Genomic DNA, 20,177 nt, shown 5'->3' with positions numbered 1-20,177 from the left:
GACTCATTGGAAAAGACCCTAATGCTGGGTAGGATTGGGGGCAGGAGGAGAAGGGGACAATAGAGGATGAGATGGCTGGATGGCATCACTGACTCGATGGACATGGGTTTGGGTGGACTCCGGGAGTTAGTGATGGACAGGGAGGCCTGGCGTGCTACAATTCATGGGGTCGCAAAGAGTCAGACACGACTGAGCGACTGAACGGAACGGAACTGAACTGAACTGAACTGAACTGATGGTTCTGTTGGAAATAGGTCATTGGTTGGGACAATTGTAACAGTTTGCCTTTCTCCCACTTGTTTGCCTTCTAATCATCTCATGCTTATTTATAATAGACATAGTAGTATTTATTATTTTTAAAATTTTCTTTACTTATTTTTTTGGCCATACTGCACAGCTAATGGGATGTTAGTTCCCCAACCAGGGATCAGACCGGTGTGAAAGTGAAAGTGCCAAGTCCTCACCTCTGGACCACCATGGAATTTCCACGTAGTGTTTTCTTAAAAGAAATGACTGAATCAGAGCCATAGATATTAGATTTGGGGGAAGCCAATTTAATGACGGTGGGTAGCAGTGTGCAGGAGACTCTGTGTGCCAGGCACCGTGTCCAGTGCTTTCTGAGCCCGTCATCTAATCCCGCAGACACCCAGGTGAGGTCCAGGCTGCTGTTATCCCCATTCAGCAGATATGGACACTGAGGCTTAGAGAGGCCGGGCACCGTGCCCAGGCTCGCATACCCAGCGGTGCGGTGCAGACTGGTCTGATCAGAGCCTGGACACTTAACCGTGGTGCCGTCCATCCCGCTTTCCTCCAGAGGCCCTCCTGTCCATCACAGCAACCCTGATGGAGGGAGCCTCAGGAGGGAGCTCGCTGCCTCTCCCCTCGGGTCACTTGGATGAGCCCCTGTTGTTGGAGTCCAGTGGCCCGAGGGCTGGCCTTCCTTGTCCCTCTCCTGCTCCCAGCCCGCTGATGGAGCACTCCTGGGGCCTTCCCACAGGACTTGGGCAGCCGCGCTCCGGTTCAGGCAGCTCAGTGCCCAGGAACCCTTCTGCCGGGCACAGCAGAGTAGCTCCGTCACCCTGAGGTTGGTGACCTGGGTGTGCCGCTTGCCCGCTTTGTGGCCTGCTTTGCCCTCCTGTTAAATGAGGACACGGTACTGCCCATCCGACTCACGTGGGCACCCGTGGGGCGGGCTCCCATCCTGGCGGAGGGTGCCAGGCTGGGGACCCAGAGGCCTTTCTCAGGACAAGGCCCGGGGGAAGGGCCTGGCCGTGGTCCCTGACTTTGAGGCAGGTGTTTGTCTGCATTCAGTCCTAGTCAGCCCAGGTGTGTCACTTCCCTGCTCTGTTCTTTGTTGTTTTCTGATTTTTATAAATGCTTCTTTTAACTTGAATTTGAGATTGATCCCTCTTCAGTTCCATGTGGATAATTTCTAGCTTTTGTAGCCTTCTGTTGTCTGAGGGTGGTTGTTAGAGATCAGGGGAGAGTGCACAGTTTATCCAGCTGCTGTTAAACGAGTTCAGCTGTATTTTGCAGTAAGTCACTTTGTTGTCACCAAGCTCCTGTGGAGCTGCAGTGGATCAGTATTCTTTACAGAATCCCATTACAAAGCCACAGGTTAGTTGGTTAAAACGACGCACTCATTGTTTATAAAAATACTTTCCATGCATGCTTCCTAAAACCTCCCCTGGCTGAACCACACGCCCACATGTATAAGTGAGACCTGTCTGGACCCTGAAGGGGTTTATCTGTTCCCCACACTGTTGCCACCACTGTTTCCTGTCCTCAGACCCAGGACCAGCGGAAAAGCTGGGCGTCCAGGAGAGATCTTTTTTTTTTTTTTCAATTAGCTTATTTTTTAATTGAAGGATAATTGCTTTACAGAATTTTGTTCTTGTCTGTCAAATCGCAGGAAAAATCAGGCATAGGTACACATATATCCCCTCCCTTTTGAACCTCCCTCCCATCTCCCTCCCCTCGAGATTGATAGAAGAGTATCTCTTAGTGAAGACTTCAGTTGAGTTCAGTCGCTCAGTCGTGTCCGAATCTTTGCAACCCCATGAATCGCAGCACGCCAGGCCTCCCTGTCCGTCACCAGCTCCCGGAGTCCACCCAAACCCATGTCCATCGAGTCAGTGATGCCATCCAGCCATCTCATCCTCTGTCGTCCCCTTCTCCTCCTGCCCTCAATCCTTCCCAGCATTAGGGTCTTTTCCAATGAGTCAGCTCTTCGCATGAGGTGGCCAAAGTGTTGGAGTTTCAGCTTCAACATCAGTCCTTCCAATGAACACCCAGGATTGATCCCCTTTAGGATGGACTGTTCGGATCTCCTTGCACTCCAAGGGACTCTCAAGAGTCTTCTCCCACACCACAGTTCAAAGGCATCAGTTCTGTGGCGCTCAGCTTTCTTCACCGTCCGACTCTCACATCCATACACGACCACTGGAAAAACCATAGCCTTGACTAGACGGACTTTTGTTGGCAAAGTAGTGTCTCTGCTTTTAAATATGCCATCTAAGTTGGCCAAAACCTTCCTTCCAAGGCGTAAGCGTCTTTCAGTTTCGTGGCTGCAGTCACCATCAGCAGTGATTTTGGAGCCCCCAAACATAAAGTCTGACACTGTTTCCACAGTTTCCCCATCTATTTCCCATGAGGTGATGGGACCTGATGCCATGATCTTAGTTTTCTGAACGTTGAGCTTTAAGCCAACTTTTTCACTCTCCTCTTTCACTTTCATCAAGAGGCTCTTTAGTTCTTTTCCACTTTCTGCCGTAAGGGTGGTGTCATCTGCATATCTGAGGTTATTGATGTTTCTCCCGGCAGTCTCGATTCCAGCTTGTGTTTCTTCCAGCCCAGCGTCTCTCATGATGTACCCTGCGTCTAAGTTAAATAAGCAGGGTGACAAGGACACACAGCCTTGACGTCCTCCTTTTCCTATTTGGAACCAGTCTGTTGTTCCATGTCCAGTTCTAACTGTTGCTTCCTGACCTGCGTACAGGTTTCCCAAGAGACAGGTCAGATGGTCTGGTATTCCCATCTCTCTCAGAATTTTCCACAGTTGATTGTGATCCACACAGTCAAAGGCTTTGTTTGGCATAGTCCATAAAGCAGAAATCGATGTTTTTCGGGAACTCTCTTGCTTTTTCGATGATCCAGCAGATATTGGCAATTTGATCTCTGGTTCCTCTGCCTTTTCTAAAATCAGCTTGAACATCTGGAAGTTCACGGTTCACCTATCGCTGAAGCCTGGCTTAGAGAATTTTAAGCATTACTTTACTAGCACGTGAGATGAGTGCCATTGTGCGGTAGTTTGAGCATTCTTTGGCATTGCCTTTCTTTGGGATTGGGATGAAAACTGACCATTTCCAGTCCTGTGGCCACCGCTGAGTTTTCCATATTTGCTGGCATATTGAATATAGCACTTTCACAGCATCATCTTTCAGGATTTGAGATAGCTCAGCTGGAATTCCATCAGCTCCACTAGCTTTGTTCGTAGTGATGCTTCCTAAAGTCCGGTGGACTTCACGTTTAGCAGATGATTCTTAAAGAGCAGAATAACTGGGGAAAGCTACTAACGGACGGGGTGCTTGATGTAAATCCCGAGCAAGTAAACATGCCAAGCACCAATGGAAAGGCAAGTCCTCGGTCTCGCTCTCTGTCTGGTTCTCGCCTTACCATCCAGTCTGTGCGGGGCTGTTGGGACCTGTCAGCAATGCACCATGTAGATCTGAGTGGCCGTGAGGGTCGTGTGAGCTCCCAGAGTGCAGAAGAAAGTTTTGACCTCACCGATTGCCCGGAAATGCTGTGTTCCCTCCCTCCCAAAACAAGGCTGTCTGTCTAAGGCTTCCTTTCCCCCTTAGAGATCCTCCGACGGCTCCCCAAGCCACGAGGAAGACCTGGCTAAGGTGATCGAGCTCCAGGAGGTCATCGAGAGGCAGTCAGGGGAGCAGAGCCAGTCGAAGGAGTGCCTGGCAAACCTCTCTGCCTACGTGAGAGAGCCGGAGGAGGACCCGGACACGGCCAGGAAGGAGCTCCTCGCGTCCGAGGAAGCGAACAGACAACCACAGCGGGATGTCCGCGAAGTGAGTGACAGCGGACGTGTCTGTTGTCCTGAGGTGGAATGTGGGTCCCTTGTTCTCCGGCTGATCTGAGCTTTGGGATGGCTGCGTGAGTAGGAGCACAGAGCGCTGGCGAGACCGCGACTGGCGGCCTCCCCGCCTCTGCGTCGAGATCTCTGGGGTAGAAGAGGCCTGGTCCAGGCGGTCCATTGGCAGTGGAGCAACACGAGGGCATCCCTAGCGCTGTGCTCACCCTGGGTGTGGACTCCTCATTTCTACAAGTTCTAGGGTGCCCAGTGTGTTCCTCTTTGAAAAATTCATTCATCCATTCATTCATTTATTGGAGTCTAGTTGCTTTCCTTTTTCTTGGAGAAGGCAATGGTACCCCACTCCAGTACTCTTGCCTGGAAAATCCCATGGATGGAGGAGCCTGGTAGGCTACAGTCCATGGGGTCGCTAAGAGTCGGACACAACTGAGCGACTTCACTTTCACTTTTCCCTTTGATACACTGGAGAAGGAAATGGCAACCCACTCCAGTATTCTTGCCTGGAGAATCCCAGGGACAGGGGAGCCTGGTGGGCTACCGTCTGTGGGGTCGCACAGAGTCGGACACGACCGAAGCGACTTAGCAGTTAGCAGTTGCTTTACACTGCTGTGTCAATGTCTGCTGTACAGCAAAGTGAATCCGTCATATATATATATATATTTATATTTATATTTATATTTATATTTATATATATATATATATATATATATATATATATATACGTGTGTGTGTGTCTACATATATCCCTCTTTTTAGATTTCCTACCCATTTACTTCACCACAGAGCCCTGAGTAGACTGCCCTGTGCTGTAGAGTAGGTCCTTACTCGTTGTTGACTTTACGCATAGTCTCAGTAGTGTACATACGTCAACCCCAGTCTCCCAGTTCATCCCCCCCACCTGCCTGTCGAATGTATACCTGATGATGCTGAAATTTCCTTCGGGTTCACTCAGGCGAGTCTGGTGACGTCTGTGGAGCCCGTTCTCTCGGAGAGATGGGAGCCCGCTGTGTGGCCCCTGCTGAGGCAGCTTGCCTGGCCGTCTTCTCTAGTTTTCTGAGGTTCTGCTCCTTGAGGGGATGTGTGACATTGATACCGGCGGTCAGACAGGTCGAGTGGCGTTTGCTCACCCTCAGAGCCTCAGGCCCGTGCTGTGTAACCATGTAGAGTCATGATGTTTCTGGTGGTCGTGTCTGCGGCTGTCATGATTGATGAGAAACTGCCTAACGGTCATTGTGAAAAGAGAAGAGTGCTGAGGGTTCGGGCCTCCTCCTGTGAGCCTCACCTCTCCTTTGTAGGCAGGCAGACAGCGCCCACCCTGCCCCACCCCTCCCCCGTGAGACCGTCTCAGACAGAACCCCTCCGACATGTGCTACAGCAGGTGTCCTTGTTTAGTAGCTTGGTGTGAGTAATTCTCTGTGAGAGCTCAAGGTGAGAACTCAAAACAGAATATTTGCACGCTTGTATAACCTTTTCCCACTACTCTTTGGCAACAGGAGGAGATTAGGTGGCAGAGTTCAATATGTAGAGAATTCTGGGAAAAGCGGCCTTGAGACCTTTCACTTTTAATGTCAGGCCTTTGCCCACATTGGTTACTTAGTAGTCGACTACGGAGGGACCTGCAGTGGATTTTGACCTGGCGGACGGGAGTTGCACCAGCAGCAAGTTCTGGTCCTGGTTTGACCCTTTCATACATGTGGTGTAAGTCTGCTTTAGAAGAATTAGGCTTGAGAAGGCTGCTTCCAGTTGTGTTAAACTTTGACTTCTGTTTCCACTCATTACTATTACTTGAATTCTGAGGAAATTGCATGAGAGTTTTCCGACTTTTACCCGAGGAAACGAGCCTCAGAGGTCCCTGTTGGATCTGTCGAAGGTCCCTCCCTCTTGTGGATCCAGTCCGCCTGTGTGGTGTAGCAGACAGAGGTCGTGACTTCATGCCAGATACCATTCCTCCTGGAATTCATGCAATAACAGGGTAGTTTAGTATACTCTTTGCTGTTTGGGTTGATTATGTTGAAGAGAAGCTTGGGAAACCGAGTGGCCAGACAGAACGTTAATACAGACATATGGGTGCCAATCGTGGCAAATGTGACATTTTAAGTAGGCACGTTTTTGCTCACGTCCGAGGAAACTGCCGTGTCTAGGACTTTAATTTTGAGGACGCTAACTTTATTTTTGAGTTGAAACTTAGGATTTAGTCCAACTTTTTTACGCGTACGTGTATCGGAATGTTCCATGATAATGACTTACCTTTTCTACTCTGCAATGCCCGGTGTAGGCCATGGTCCAGAACACGGACGTGGAGGTGCGAATCACTACCCTTGAGAGATGCTACCTTGCCGCCCAGCGCGAAGCCACCTCTGTGCACGACGACCTCAATGATAAACTTGAAAATGAAATCGCAGATAAGGATTCTATGCATCGACAGGTAACGGCTTTTACTGAACTGTGTCTGACTTTTATAGTGGTGAATTCCTGAGGAAGGAAGGTAAACACCTTTTCATGTGACTCCCACGTTGTAAGGCACCTGCCCCCTCACACTGTGGTCCTGAAATGGTTTTGGAACAAAGCGTTGATAGATCGCTTTATGTCTTCCCATTTTCCTTTTTCTGGCTACGAGTTTCCTTTTAAGGCATGCTTTTTTTTCTTAAAAGAACCAATTTTGATAACTTGTGGCCTACTGTGAGGCCCAGCACAGTACTAATTAGCACCGTTTTGATTGAAATCATCCTGCGAGTAAATGGATACACATACCCATCATTTTATAGTGAGAAGAATTCTCATTGGAAGTTTAAGTACCTTTGTATTTTCGCCTCATTTATGGCATGTAATTTTTCATACATGTCTGTGTTTTGAGCTGCCATGTTCAGTGAGCAGCTAGTTTGGGCCAGACATCGTCAGAACTAGGACTCCAGCAGTGAATTAAAAACCGTGTGCGTTCTTTATCCACTGCCATGTAACAAATCACTGCAAAGCTTAGTGACTTCCCAGTGAGCAGGTCACAGTCCAGTTTCTGTGCTTTGCAGCAGGTGGGCCTGGTTCAGGGCCTCCTGAGGACGCAAACATGGGAAGGCCCCCCAGGGCTGGATGGCAGGCTTTCAGACTCACCTGGCTGGTGGGGACAGGCCCAGGTCCCTGCCGTGTGGACCTCTTCATGGCCTGGCTTTCCTCAGAACACCCTCTGAGAGCGAGAGCGCGGGATGTAGCCCGGGGCCTTTCGCGCCCCGGTCTCGGAAGCCGCACACCTTCAGTTCTGTTTGCGAGAGTGAGCTGCGAAGTCCTGCCTCGCTCAGGGGCTGAGCAGGAGTTGCCCCCTCTGCCTCTTGAAGGGAGGAGGATGGAAGAATTTGTGGACCCGTTTTTAAACCCACGCAGCCTGTCGGACAGTAATGAGCAGGGGAAGGAGACCAGAGTGCCCGAGTTGTCTAAGAGGAGGGGGGACGATCGTGTGTGAACAGGGTGGCCAGCGAGGTGACACCAGGAGGGTGACCTGGAACAGAGACCCGGAGGCCGGAAGAGAAGTAGCCACTCGGAGATAGATCAAGGGTCGTGTCAACAAGCGGAGATAAGGGAGAGAGAGGGCCGCATCAGGGAGGACCCCGGGCTCAGGCCTGAGCAGCTCGAGGCCAGAGCCTGTTTCCTGAGCTGAGGAGGGCTGTCAGGGCAGGGAGCTAAGAGACGGGCCTCAGCCCTGTTGAGGTGGATGAGCCCATGGGGTGTCCAGGGGACCTGTGAGGTCAGCAGCTGAGTGTTCCGGCCTGGATCCAGGAGAGGCCTCACTCAGCTCAAGGTGGACTTGGGTCGTGGGCATACAGATGGTGTTTAAAGGCACAGACAAGGTAAAGTCACCAGGCAGGTGCCCGTGGAGAGATAGGGGGTGCAAGGGTAGAGCTGTGGGGTGCCTCGCATTCCAAGGTTGAGAAGGGGCGCAAGGGACTGACTAGTAACCCCAGGGAGGACGGGGCCTGGTGCCCAGGGAGAGACATGCTTGGGGTGGGGGGAGGGCAAGGAGAGGAGGGGGCTTGGTAACATGGGTTCCTCAGAGCTCCCTGGGAGCTGCCCTGCGAGCGGGGCACACCGCCTGCTTGCAGAGAGCTGGAGACTGGGCGGGGAGGGGGACAGTAGAGGCCTCTCCCAGGGAGCTCTCAGAGACCCTCAGTGGGCGCTGCAGGGAGCCCTGGAGGAGGAATCTGCTGGTTCCCTTTGTGCGATTTTAAGGTGAGAGAAGGGAGAGGACGTGCTGGCTGAGCTGATGGGGGTGAAGCCATATGCAGCTGGTTCGCTGGAGAGGAGCAGGAATGATGGCAGGTGGTCCTGGAGCCAGTGCAGGGGGTGGCCCAGCCCTGGGGAGGGGTCGTGACGAAGACAGGGGCGAGGGCGCTGGCCACGGGGGACAGGGAGCCAGCAAGCCAGCACCTCGAGGCTGCCCCTCGGCTGCTTTGAGGTCACGTCTGGGAAAGAAGGCAGGACCTGGGTGAGAGTGGGCCGGGGGGAGATGTGCCAGAGAGAAGGGTGTGAGGTGTGAGAGCTGGAGGGCGGCTCGGAGCCCAGCAGGCCCTCTCCCGCACGTCTCTGGTGACAGAGCCGCCTTGCGGTGTGAGGGGCCGTCCCCCAGAACAGCCCGCGGGCCTGCGCCCCGGGAGGAGCCCCGCGGGGGGCTGGCCCTCCCAGCCCTGCTGGCCCTGCTTGCGCCTGTCTGTGCGTGTTCAGACCAGCCTGGAAAACGGAGGGCTGGGGACCTGCGAGGATGGCGCTCCTCGGTGAGTAACACAAGTGGTGACCGCTGAGGTGGACCCAGAGGCTGCGGAGCTGAAGGATTTCTTTTTCTTATTTTCCTTCAGCCTGGCTGATGGAGGCACAGATGTATTGTTGTAATTTTCGGACTTTGTCTCTGACTCCATCGGCCCACCCTTGTGAATAACCTCATAGGATTGCCTCCCATCCACGCTAAGACCTGAATGTCACCAGGCCATCTAGGAAGTGGATTCTCCTCCTGCCTGTTTCTTCAGTACTGCTCGCTTAAGAGATGGCAGTGTCTCATAAGCATGGCCCGTTTATCCACAGTTGGGGCTTCCATGTAAACTTGTGTTCAGTTCCTGATAGACTTGAGCTGCCCTGAATGTCGCTGACGAGACGTGGTCCTCTCGTGCCCAGGTGCAGACCCTGAAGGAAAAGGACTGGGAGCGCGCGCAGCAAGCCAGCGTGCCGGCCAACGTGGCCCAGGCGTTCGAGAGTGACGCAGACTTGTCTGACGGCGGGGGCGACAGGGCCACCCTCTTCAGCTCGGCCGCTCTGCTGTCGCCCAGCGGGCAGGGCGATGCCGAGACTCTGACTGTGATGCTTCAGGAGCAGCTGGACACCATCAACGAAGAGATCCGGTGGGTGAGCCCGAGCCGAGCTCCCCAGAAACTCGGCTTCTCTGAGGAGCTGTCTTCTCCTTAGAGAAGGCTGAGTGTTCCATAGTAAGGAAACTGACTTCAAGTCTGCTTCAAGAATTTTCAGTTCTGAGATTGCCCTTGATTATAGAGCTCAGTCAGCCAGGGCTGTGGGGGGCGTTGTGGGGTGTCCCCCCACCAGCTCTGAGCCCCAAGGTGGGTGAGGTGCCGTGACAGTGTCCCCTGCGGCCCGTGCACCCTCCAGCACTGAAGGTTCGCCCTCGTGTGTCCCTCGGAGCCTCCCACATTCTGGTGAAAAGCCACCTGAAACAGAAAAGCTGGGGTTTTGGGGTGGCAAATTCCCCCTCAGATCTGCATTTTCCTTTTGAACTTAATACAGTGTGAAGATTGGCTTGTTGTACGACAGTGGTCCAAGGACATGTGTTTGAGTTCTTCTCAACTCATCAGTGTCTGTGAGATGTTTTCTGTAGACACCGTCTGGGCTGTTATAACAGTTTACAAACGGGATAGAATCCAAAGGCCCGCCTCATGGCGAGCAGGGGCCTTGGGTCTGGGTGCGGCCAGGTGGCTGGGGGCCCCGAGGCCAGCCTGGTGCCGCACCCGCACAGCTCTGCCTCCTGTCCCTTGTCCACGTTCAGAGTGGCCACAGGCCGGTGACCCTGCACAGGACCTGGCAGAGCTGCTGCTCAGACTGTTCTTGTCACGTCAGCCCAGGCCGAGGTGCCCGTTCCTGTCAGCCGAGTGCGGGGGGCCCGGGGGAAAGGCAGGGGTGAAGGGCACAACCAGCAAACGCAGGTGGTGCCGCCTGCACGTTTGACGCTGAGACAGACTGCTTTGTGGGCCGTGTTTGAGCACAGACAGCTCAGAAAGATTGTCTTTCCCCCTCCCCCAGGAAATACGGAACGGTTACATATTAATATGTTTATTTTTACAGCATGTTGTCAGGTAAAAGTGATTTTTCCTTAGGTAACATGTTGACTTGAGGTAAATGGTAAATTCTTTCCATCAACTTGTTATCAACAGTGAAAAACTTTCAGGGTGTATAAGGAGAAGTGAAACTGGAGAGGTGACGACCTGCGAGAATCTTGTATTTTATTTTGAAAATCATGTTATATGCATAATCGAATATTTAAACTGCTATATAACATCATCCGCGAGACATTAGGGGAGAAGAGCAGTAACTGTGAATTCTAGGTTAATGCAGCACATTGACATGAGTCCAGAAACTCACACAAAGCTGGTGGAGAACTTCATCAAGTGATGCATTTGTACATAGACAACCTAAAAAATAAAAAAATCAATTCAGCACTTCATCTGGTCTAGAGACTTGTGTTTAGAAACTCCAGCTTGTTCGTGGCTCACTGTTTTGATTGTACAGAGTTCCTGATTCCCAGCGGAATAGACTTGAGGCACTGCCGTGCATCTCTGCCCTGAGAGCAGGGAAGGTAAAGGTTGTCAACTTCAGGTTATCTCCTCACAGGGAGAGAGGCGCCACCCAGGCCCCGTCAGAATGTTAGAGTAAACCAGTCAAATCAAACGAGAATGATCAGGGGCCACTTTGTAAGACTCAAGGATAAGTTATTCTAAGTTTGAGAATATTGAAAAGAGGGAAAGTTGAACCTTTTTGCTGAGATGTTAATTGAGCAACTGTTCCTGGAATATGCTAATCGTGACACAGAATGCAAGCCCACATTTGTTGTCCAGACACGTTCCTCTGCTGACAAAGGCAGGTGACGGGTTTTATTCTATTTTAGGTTGATCGAAGAAGAGAAGGAGAACACGGAGCAGCGGGCCGAGGATACTGAGAGCAGGGTGGGCAAGGGGAGCTTAGGCAACCTTCGTTGTTGTAAATCCTCGAGCTCCCTCAACCTGTGTCCCGCCTCCTCGCTCGCCAGCTCCTGCCCGCCCAGCAGTGGGCGCGCCAAGCCCCCAAGGAGGCGGCACAGCTCGGCGCGGAAAGTAGACCAGCGGGACATCAAGACTCTGGTATGTGTCTGCCTCCTCCCTGCCACGTCCCTCCCCCAGCACACTGGCTTTCTTTTTTGTTTGTTTGTTTTTTGTTTTTTCTGTTTTTACCCAGAAGAAACTCAGGTACATTTGCTACGCTTAGAGGTCTAAGATTTTTAAAAACTGCCTAGTCTTTAATCATTCCATACTCGCACAGCAACAAATTAGTCTTGATATTTGGACCACCGGCTTAGCACGTCATCATGAACTCAGCCAGGGCCTGCCTCTGTAACGTTGGGCCCGGCCTGTGCTGGACACAGCAGGTGCAGGGAAGTTGCTGTTGTCACCGAGTAGACAGCCTTGTGAAAGTAACCATAGGCAGCTCTCCTGGCGTGTGAGACCCACGCAGCACATTTTTCATTGGGGATACCTGGCTGCAGGCTGCAGGCCATGCGGTGGGAACAAAACCAAGAATCTAAACTGGTCTGCTTGCTGCTGGACCTGGCTGCACGCTCAGGCCAGCTCTGGGTGTGAAACCAGGTTAAAAGCCTGGTGCCCCAGGGCCCCAGGGAAGAAGTTGGGCTTCCTCACTCTTCTGAGTCTAAAAATGGGATGACGACCTAGGGCTTTTGGTGACAGAGTGTGCAGCTCTGAAGCGCATGTTCCTGCTTTCTTCCATGTTTAGCTTAGGTTTCCTGAGCGCATTGCTGTTTACCCTGTGAAATCATGTCTACAACACTCTGCTTTGTAACTGCACTTGTATTATCACTTTTTTTGTTACCACCCATTTCATGTTAGCTGCATTGTTAGTCAGCATATAATTAAATTAACTGTGAATCATTTTAGCAGCATGTGAAGTGATAACTGGTCTATTTTGTGGTCTTTTGACACATTGGTTTTATAATATGCATCACTGGCCAATTAGTTGATAGTGTGTATTCTTTGACGATTTCTCTGTGGTTTCATGCTTGATTTCTTTCCGAGTATTTGTAAAAGAACAGTTCTGTATATTTTTTCTTGTTGCTGGAGTTCTCTGACGGTGTGTCTGCTTTCATCGTTGGTTTTGATTTCCTGTCTCATCCTGTTGTCTGCTTCGTTGTCATCAATCCAGACCCCAGCTTCCCACAACCGCACCCCCCCGAGGCTGTAGTTTACCCATCCATCTCCCCTCCCCCGTCCTCCCACTTGCTCTGGTCATAGCAGTCTGGGGTCCACAGCGTGTGTCCCCTTAGTCGGGTTTCTGCTTTGTCTTCATGTCTCATTAAATGGTGTTTTTCCCCCATAGCACTAAGTTTGAATTATTGTTATCACTGTGCAGTTACAAGCATAATGTAGATGGATGATACACTACAGAACCTGTGTAATTCATAACTGAGATTATGCTTACCTGAAGAAATGATCCTCTTATGTGTAGAATTAATGGACTTTTGACACAACATCCTTTCTGTGTTGGTGCTTGTATTTGAGACTGTAAATCTCATCAGCTTTTGCATGCTTAATGTCTCTACGAGACTCTTTTACAAAGTATCTTCTATGGTTCATAAAATGTGAAGACTCCACCTGCTGTTACGCTAGCTTTCATTCTTACATATTTTCATAGGGTACCTGCTTTAATGAATTTATTTTCAGAAGTTTGGAATCAAATTCTAGGTAACGATTTTACATTAATGTCCAACAGGTGGTTAGATCTGTTCAGTGTTAAAATAGGTATTACGGCAACTTCCTCGTCAGTTAAATTACTATTTTAAAGTATAACATGTTTTTTTTATTAAGAGAAACTAACTTATAGAGAGGTTTGGCTGAGAACAGACAACTGTTAAGGCCCTTTGTTGTACACAGTGCTGTGCTTTAACAAATCATGATGTTGTAATAGAATTGTATCTTCCTGAGGAATAATGTATAGTGTTTCTCTAGTAAATCTTGAATAGCTTATTTAACTAATGTGGTCCAACAAATTGTTCTGTTTCCAGTTACATGTTCTCTAAATCTACATCTCACTTATATGTTTGCCGTCATTTTTGCTTTACTGTCTTTGCCTATATTGATTCTTGAATTTTTAGCTTCAAAGTCGCAATAAATCTGGTTTCTCTTCATTTCTTTGCATGCATCTATCAGTCTAGTGAGTTAAGGAAGCATCGTCGAAAGGTAAACTATTTAGTAATTTAGCATGCCTTTGTTTCTCTGTGAAGTATTAGAGTCCTTATCGTGTTAGTGAATGAACACTATGTGGTTACGTACTGGTGGATGATTGACATTTTAATAGAAGTAATGAAACTCGCCCACCACTTAAAATATGCTGATGATGCAATCAATCCATCCTAAAGGAGATCAATCCTGGGTGTTCATTGGAAGGACTGATTTTGAAGCTGAAACTCCAGTACTTTGGCCACCTCACGCGAAGAGTTGACTCATTGGAAAAGACCCTAATGCTGGGTAGGATTGGGGGCAGGAGGAGAAGGGGACAATAGAGGATGAGATGGCTGGATGGCATCACTGACTCGATGGACATGGGTTTGGGTGGACTCCGGGAGTTAGTGATGGACAGGGAGGCCTGGCGTGCTACAATTCATGGGGTCGCAAAGAGTCAGACACGACTGAGCGACTGAACGGAACGGAACTGAACTGAACTGAACTGAACTGATGGTTCTGTTGGAAATAGGTCATTGGTTGGGACAATTGTAACAGTTTGCCTTTCTCCCACTTGTTTGCCTTCTAATCATCTCATGCTTATTTATAATAGACATAGTAGTATTTATTATTTTTAAAATTTTCTTTACTTATTTTTTTGGCCATACTGCACAGCTAATGGGATGTTAGTTCCCCAACCAGGGATCAGACCGGTGTGAAAGTGAAAGTGCCAAGTCCTCACCTCTGGACCACCATGGAATTTCCACGTAGTGTTTTCTTAAAAGAAATGACTGAATCAGAGCCATAGATATTAGATTTGGGGGAAGCCAATTTAATGACGGTGGGTAGCAGTGTGCAGGAGACTCTGTGTGCCAGGCACCGTGTCCAGTGCTTTCTGAGCCCGTCATCTAATCCCGCAGACACCCAGGTGAGGTCCAGGCTGCTGTTATCCCCATTCAGCAGATATGGACACTGAGGCTTAGAGAGGCCGGGCACCGTGCCCAGGCTCGCATACCCAGCGGTGCGGTGCAGACTGGTCTGATCAGAGCCTGGACACTTAACCGTGGTGCCGTCCATCCCGCTTTCCTCCAGAGGCCCTCCTGTCCATCACAGCAACCCTGATGGAGGGAGCCTCAGGAGGGAGCTCGCTGCCTCTCCCCTCGGGTCACTTGGATGAGCCCCTGTTGTTGGAGTCCAGTGGCCCGAGGGCTGGCCTTCCTTGTCCCTCTCCTGCTCCCAGCCCGCTGATGGAGCACTCCTGGGGCCTTCCCACAGGACTTGGGCAGCCGCGCTCCGGTTCAGGCAGCTCAGTGCCCAGGAACCCTTCTGCCGGGCACAGCAGAGTAGCTCCGTCACCCTGAGGTTGGTGACCTGGGTGTGCCGCTTGCCCGCTTTGTGGCCTGCTTTGCCCTCCTGTTAAATGAGGACACGGTACTGCCCATCCGACTCACGTGGGCACCCGTGGGGCGGGCTCCCATCCTGGCGGAGGGTGCCAGGCTGGGGACCCAGAGGCCTTTCTCAGGACAAGGCCCGGGGGAAGGGCCTGGCCGTGGTCCCTGACTTTGAGGCAGGTGTTTGTCTGCATTCAGTCCTAGTCAGCCCAGGTGTGTCACTTCCCTGCTCTGTTCTTTGTTGTTTTCTGATTTTTATAAATGCTTCTTTTAACTTGAATTTGAGATTGATCCCTCTTCAGTTCCATGTGGATAATTTCTAGCTTTTGTAGCCTTCTGTTGTCTGAGGGTGGTTGTTAGAGATCAGGGGAGAGTGCACAGTTTATCCAGCTGCTGTTAAACGAGTTCAGCTGTATTTTGCAGTAAGTCACTTTGTTGTCACCAAGCTCCTGTGGAGCTGCAGTGGATCAGTATTCTTTACAGAATCCCATTACAAAGCCACAGGTTAGTTGGTTAAAACGACGCACTCATTGTTTATAAAAATACTTTCCATGCATGCTTCCTAAAACCTCCCCTGGCTGAACCACACGCCCACATGTATAAGTGAGACCTGTCTGGACCCTGAAGGGGTTTATCTGTTCCCCACACTGTTGCCACCACTGTTTCCTGTCCTCAGACCCAGGACCAGCGGAAAAGCTGGGCGTCCAGGAGAGATCTTTTTTTTTTTTTTTTCAATTAGCTTATTTTTTAATTGAAGGATAATTGCTTTACAGAATTTTGTTCTTGTCTGTCAAATCGCAGGAAAAATCAGGCATAGGTACACATATATCCCCTCCCTTTTGAACCTCCCTCCCATCTCCCTCCCCTCGAGATTGATAGAAGAGTATCTCTTAGTGAAGACTTCAGTTGAGTTCAGTCGCTCAGTCGTGTCCGAATCTTTGCAACCCCATGAATCGCAGCACGCCAGGCCTCCCTGTCCGTCACCAGCTCCCGGAGTCCACCCAAACCCATGTCCATCGAGTCAGTGATGCCATCCAGCCATCTCATCCTCTGTCGTCCCCTTCTCCTCCTGCCCTCAATCCTTCCCAGCATTAGGGTCTTTTCCAATGAGTCAGCTCTTCGCATGAGGTGGCCAAAGTGTTGGAGTTTCAGCTTCAACATCAGTCCTTCCAATGAACACCCAGGATTGATCCCCTTTAGGATGGACTGTTCGGATCTCCTTGCACTCCAAGGGACTCTCAAGAGTCTTCTCCCACACCACAGTTCAAAGGCATCAGTTCTGTGGCGCTCAGCTTTCTTCACCGTCCGACTCTCACATCCATACACGACCACTGGAAAAACCATAGCCTTGACTAGACGGACTTTTGTTGGCAAAGTAGTGTCTCTGCTTTTAAATATGCCATCTAAGTTGGCCAAAACCTTCCTTCCAAGGCGTAAGCGTCTTTCAGTTTCGTGGCTGCAGTCACCATCAGCAGTGATTTTGGAGCCCCCAAACATAAAGTCTGACACTGTTTCCACAGTTTCCCCATCTATTTCCCATGAGGTGATGGGACCTGATGCCATGATCTTAGTTTTCTGAACGTTGAGCTTTAAGCCAACTTTTTCACTCTCCTCTTTCACTTTCATCAAGAGGCTCTTTAGTTCTTTTCCACTTTCTGCCGTAAGGGTGGTGTCATCTGCATATCTGAGGTTATTGATGTTTCTCCCGGCAGTCTCGATTCCAGCTTGTGTTTCTTCCAGCCCAGCGTCTCTCATGATGTACCCTGCGTCTAAGTTAAATAAGCAGGGTGACAAGGACACACAGCCTTGACGTCCTCGTTTTCCTATTTGGAACCAGTCTGTTGTTCCATGTCCAGTTCTAACTGTTGCTTCCTGACCTGCGTACAGGTTTCCCAAGAGACAGGTCAGATGGTCTGGTATTCCCATCTCTCTCAGAATTTTCCACAGTTGATTGTGATCCACACAGTCAAAGGCTTTGTTTGGCATAGTCCATAAAGCAGAAATCGATGTTTTTCGGGAACTCTCTTGCTTTTTCGATGATCCAGCAGATATTGGCAATTTGATCTCTGGTTCCTCTGCCTTTTCTAAAATCAGCTTGAACATCTGGAAGTTCACGGTTCACCTATCGCTGAAGCCTGGCTTAGAGAATTTTAAGCATTACTTTACTAGCACGTGAGATGAGTGCCATTGTGCGGTAGTTTGAGCATTCTTTGGCATTGCCTTTCTTTGGGATTGGGATGAAAACTGACCATTTCCAGTCCTGTGGCCACCGCTGAGTTTTCCATATTTGCTGGCATATTGAATATAGCACTTTCACAGCATCATCTTTCAGGATTTGAGATAGCTCAGCTGGAATTCCATCAGCTCCACTAGCTTTGTTCGTAGTGATGCTTCCTAAAGTCCGGTGGACTTCACGTTTAGCAGATGATTCTTAAAGAGCAGAATAACTGGGGAAAGCTACTAACGGACGGGGTGCTTGATGTAAATCCCGAGCAAGTAAACATGCCAAGCACCAATGGAAAGGCAAGTCCTCGGTCTCGCTCTCTGTCTGGTTCTCGCCTTACCATCCAGTCTGTGCGGGGCTGTTGGGACCTGTCAGCAATGCACCATGTAGATCTGAGTGGCCGTGAGGGTCGTGTGAGCTCCCAGAGTGCAGAAGAAAGTTTTGACCTCACCGATTGCCCGGAAATGCTGTGTTCCCTCCCTCCCAAAACAAGGCTGTCTGTCTAAGGCTTCCTTTCCCCCTTAGAGATCCTCCGACGGCTCCCCAAGCCACGAGGAAGACCTGGCTAAGGTGATCGAGCTCCAGGAGGTCATCGAGAGGCAGTCAGGGGAGCAGAGCCAGTCGAAGGAGTGCCTGGCAAACCTCTCTGCCTACGTGAGAGAGCCGGAGGAGGACCCGGACACGGCCAGGAAGGAGCTCCTCGCGTCCGAGGAAGCGAACAGACAACCACAGCGGGATGTCCGCGAAGTGAGTGACAGCGGACGTGTCTGTTGTCCTGAGGTGGAATGTGGGTCCCTTGTTCTCCGGCTGATCTGAGCTTTGGGATGGCTGCGTGAGTAGGAGCACAGAGCGCTGGCGAGACCGCGACTGGCGGCCTCCCCGCCTCTGCGTCGAGATCTCTGGGGTAGAAGAGGCCTGGTCCAGGCGGTCCATTGGCAGTGGAGCAACACGAGGGCATCCCTAGCGCTGTGCTCACCCTGGGTGTGGACTCCTCATTTCTACAAGTTCTAGGGTGCCCAGTGTGTTCCTCTTTGAAAAATTCATTCATCCATTCATTCATTTATTGGAGTCTAGTTGCTTTCCTTTTTCTTGGAGAAGGCAATGGTACCCCACTCCAGTACTCTTGCCTGGAAAATCCCATGGATGGAGGAGCCTGGTAGGCTACAGTCCATGGGGTCGCTAAGAGTCGGACACAACTGAGCGACTTCACTTTCACTTTTCCCTTTGATACACTGGAGAAGGAAATGGCAACCCACTCCAGTATTCTTGCCTGGAGAATCCCAGGGACAGGGGAGCCTGGTGGGCTACCGTCTGTGGGGTCGCACAGAGTCGGACACGACCGAAGCGACTTAGCAGTTAGCAGTTGCTTTACACTGCTGTGTCAATGTCTGCTGTACAGCAAAGTGAATCCGTCATATATATATATATATTTATATTTATATTTATATTTATATTTATATATATATATATATATATATATATATATATATATACGTGTGTGTGTGTCTACATATATCCCTCTTTTTAGATTTCCTACCCATTTACTTCACCACAGAGCCCTGAGTAGACTGCCCTGTGCTGTAGAGTAGGTCCTTACTCGTTGTTGACTTTACGCATAGTCTCAGTAGTGTACATACGTCAACCCCAGTCTCCCAGTTCATCCCCCCCACCTGCCTGTCGAATGTATACCTGATGATGCTGAAATTTCCTTCGGGTTCACTCAGGCGAGTCTGGTGACGTCTGTGGAGCCCGTTCTCTCGGAGAGATGGGAGCCCGCTGTGTGGCCCCTGCTGAGGCAGCTTGCCTGGCCGTCTTCTCTAGTTTTCTGAGGTTCTGCTCCTTGAGGGGATGTGTGACATTGATACCGGCGGTCAGACAGGTCGAGTGGCGTTTGCTCACCCTCAGAGCCTCAGGCCCGTGCTGTGTAACCATGTAGAGTCATGATGTTTCTGGTGGTCGTGTCTGCGGCTGTCATGATTGATGAGAAACTGCCTAACGGTCATTGTGAAAAGAGAAGAGTGCTGAGGGTTCGGGCCTCCTCCTGTGAGCCTCACCTCTCCTTTGTAGGCAGGCAGACAGCGCCCACCCTGCCCCACCCCTCCCCCGTGAGACCGTCTCAGACAGAACCCCTCCGACATGTGCTACAGCAGGTGTCCTTGTTTAGTAGCTTGGTGTGAGTAATTCTCTGTGAGAGCTCAAGGTGAGAACTCAAAACAGAATATTTGCACGCTTGTATAACCTTTTCCCACTACTCTTTGGCAACAGGAGGAGATTAGGTGGCAGAGTTCAATATGTAGAGAATTCTGGGAAAAGCGGCCTTGAGACCTTTCACTTTTAATGTCAGGCCTTTGCCCACATTGGTTACTTAGTAGTCGACTACGGAGGGACCTGCAGTGGATTTTGACCTGGCGGACGGGAGTTGCACCAGCAGCAAGTTCTGGTCCTGGTTTGACCCTTTCATACATGTGGTGTAAGTCTGCTTTAGAAGAATTAGGCTTGAGAAGGCTGCTTCCAGTTGTGTTAAACTTTGACTTCTGTTTCCACTCATTACTATTACTTGAATTCTGAGGAAATTGCATGAGAGTTTTCCGACTTTTACCCGAGGAAACGAGCCTCAGAGGTCCCTGTTGGATCTGTCGAAGGTCCCTCCCTCTTGTGGATCCAGTCCGCCTGTGTGGTGTAGCAGACAGAGGTCGTGACTTCATGCCAGATACCATTCCTCCTGGAATTCATGCAATAACAGGGTAGTTTAGTATACTCTTTGCTGTTTGGGTTGATTATGTTGAAGAGAAGCTTGGGAAACCGAGTGGCCAGACAGAACGTTAATACAGACATATGGGTGCCAATCGTGGCAAATGTGACATTTTAAGTAGGCACGTTTTTGCTCACGTCCGAGGAAACTGCCGTGTCTAGGACTTTAATTTTGAGGACGCTAACTTTATTTTTGAGTTGAAACTTAGGATTTAGTCCAACTTTTTTACGCGTACGTG

The 20,177-nt window shown here is 50.2% G+C and overlaps 1 protein-coding gene across 1 annotated transcript in view; it reads left to right on the top strand.

Moving 5' to 3' along the window:
- The window catches only part of LOC145505804 (uncharacterized), a 119,490-nt gene that overhangs the window by 94,097 nt on the left and 5,216 nt on the right, over window positions 1–20,177 (top strand). The window contains exons 31-35 of the mRNA XM_081488713.1: window positions 3,861–4,082; window positions 6,381–6,530; window positions 9,257–9,480; window positions 11,253–11,484; window positions 17,713–17,934. Of these exons, the coding sequence (XP_081344839.1) occupies window positions 3,861–4,082; window positions 6,381–6,530; window positions 9,257–9,480; window positions 11,253–11,484; window positions 17,713–17,934 (1,050 nt within the window). The remainder of the gene's footprint in view (window positions 1–3,860; window positions 4,083–6,380; window positions 6,531–9,256; window positions 9,481–11,252; window positions 11,485–17,712; window positions 17,935–20,177) is intronic.

The sequence above is a fragment of the Giraffa tippelskirchi genome, chromosome 1 (genome assembly GCF_054371585.1).
Source record: "Giraffa tippelskirchi isolate mGirTip1 chromosome 1, T2T-mGirTip1v1.2.pri, whole genome shotgun sequence".
Lineage (NCBI taxonomy): Eukaryota > Metazoa > Chordata > Mammalia > Artiodactyla > Giraffidae > Giraffa > Giraffa tippelskirchi.
Note: the sequence above shows the minus strand (reverse complement) of the source record. Positions and strands in the feature narration are given on the sequence as shown.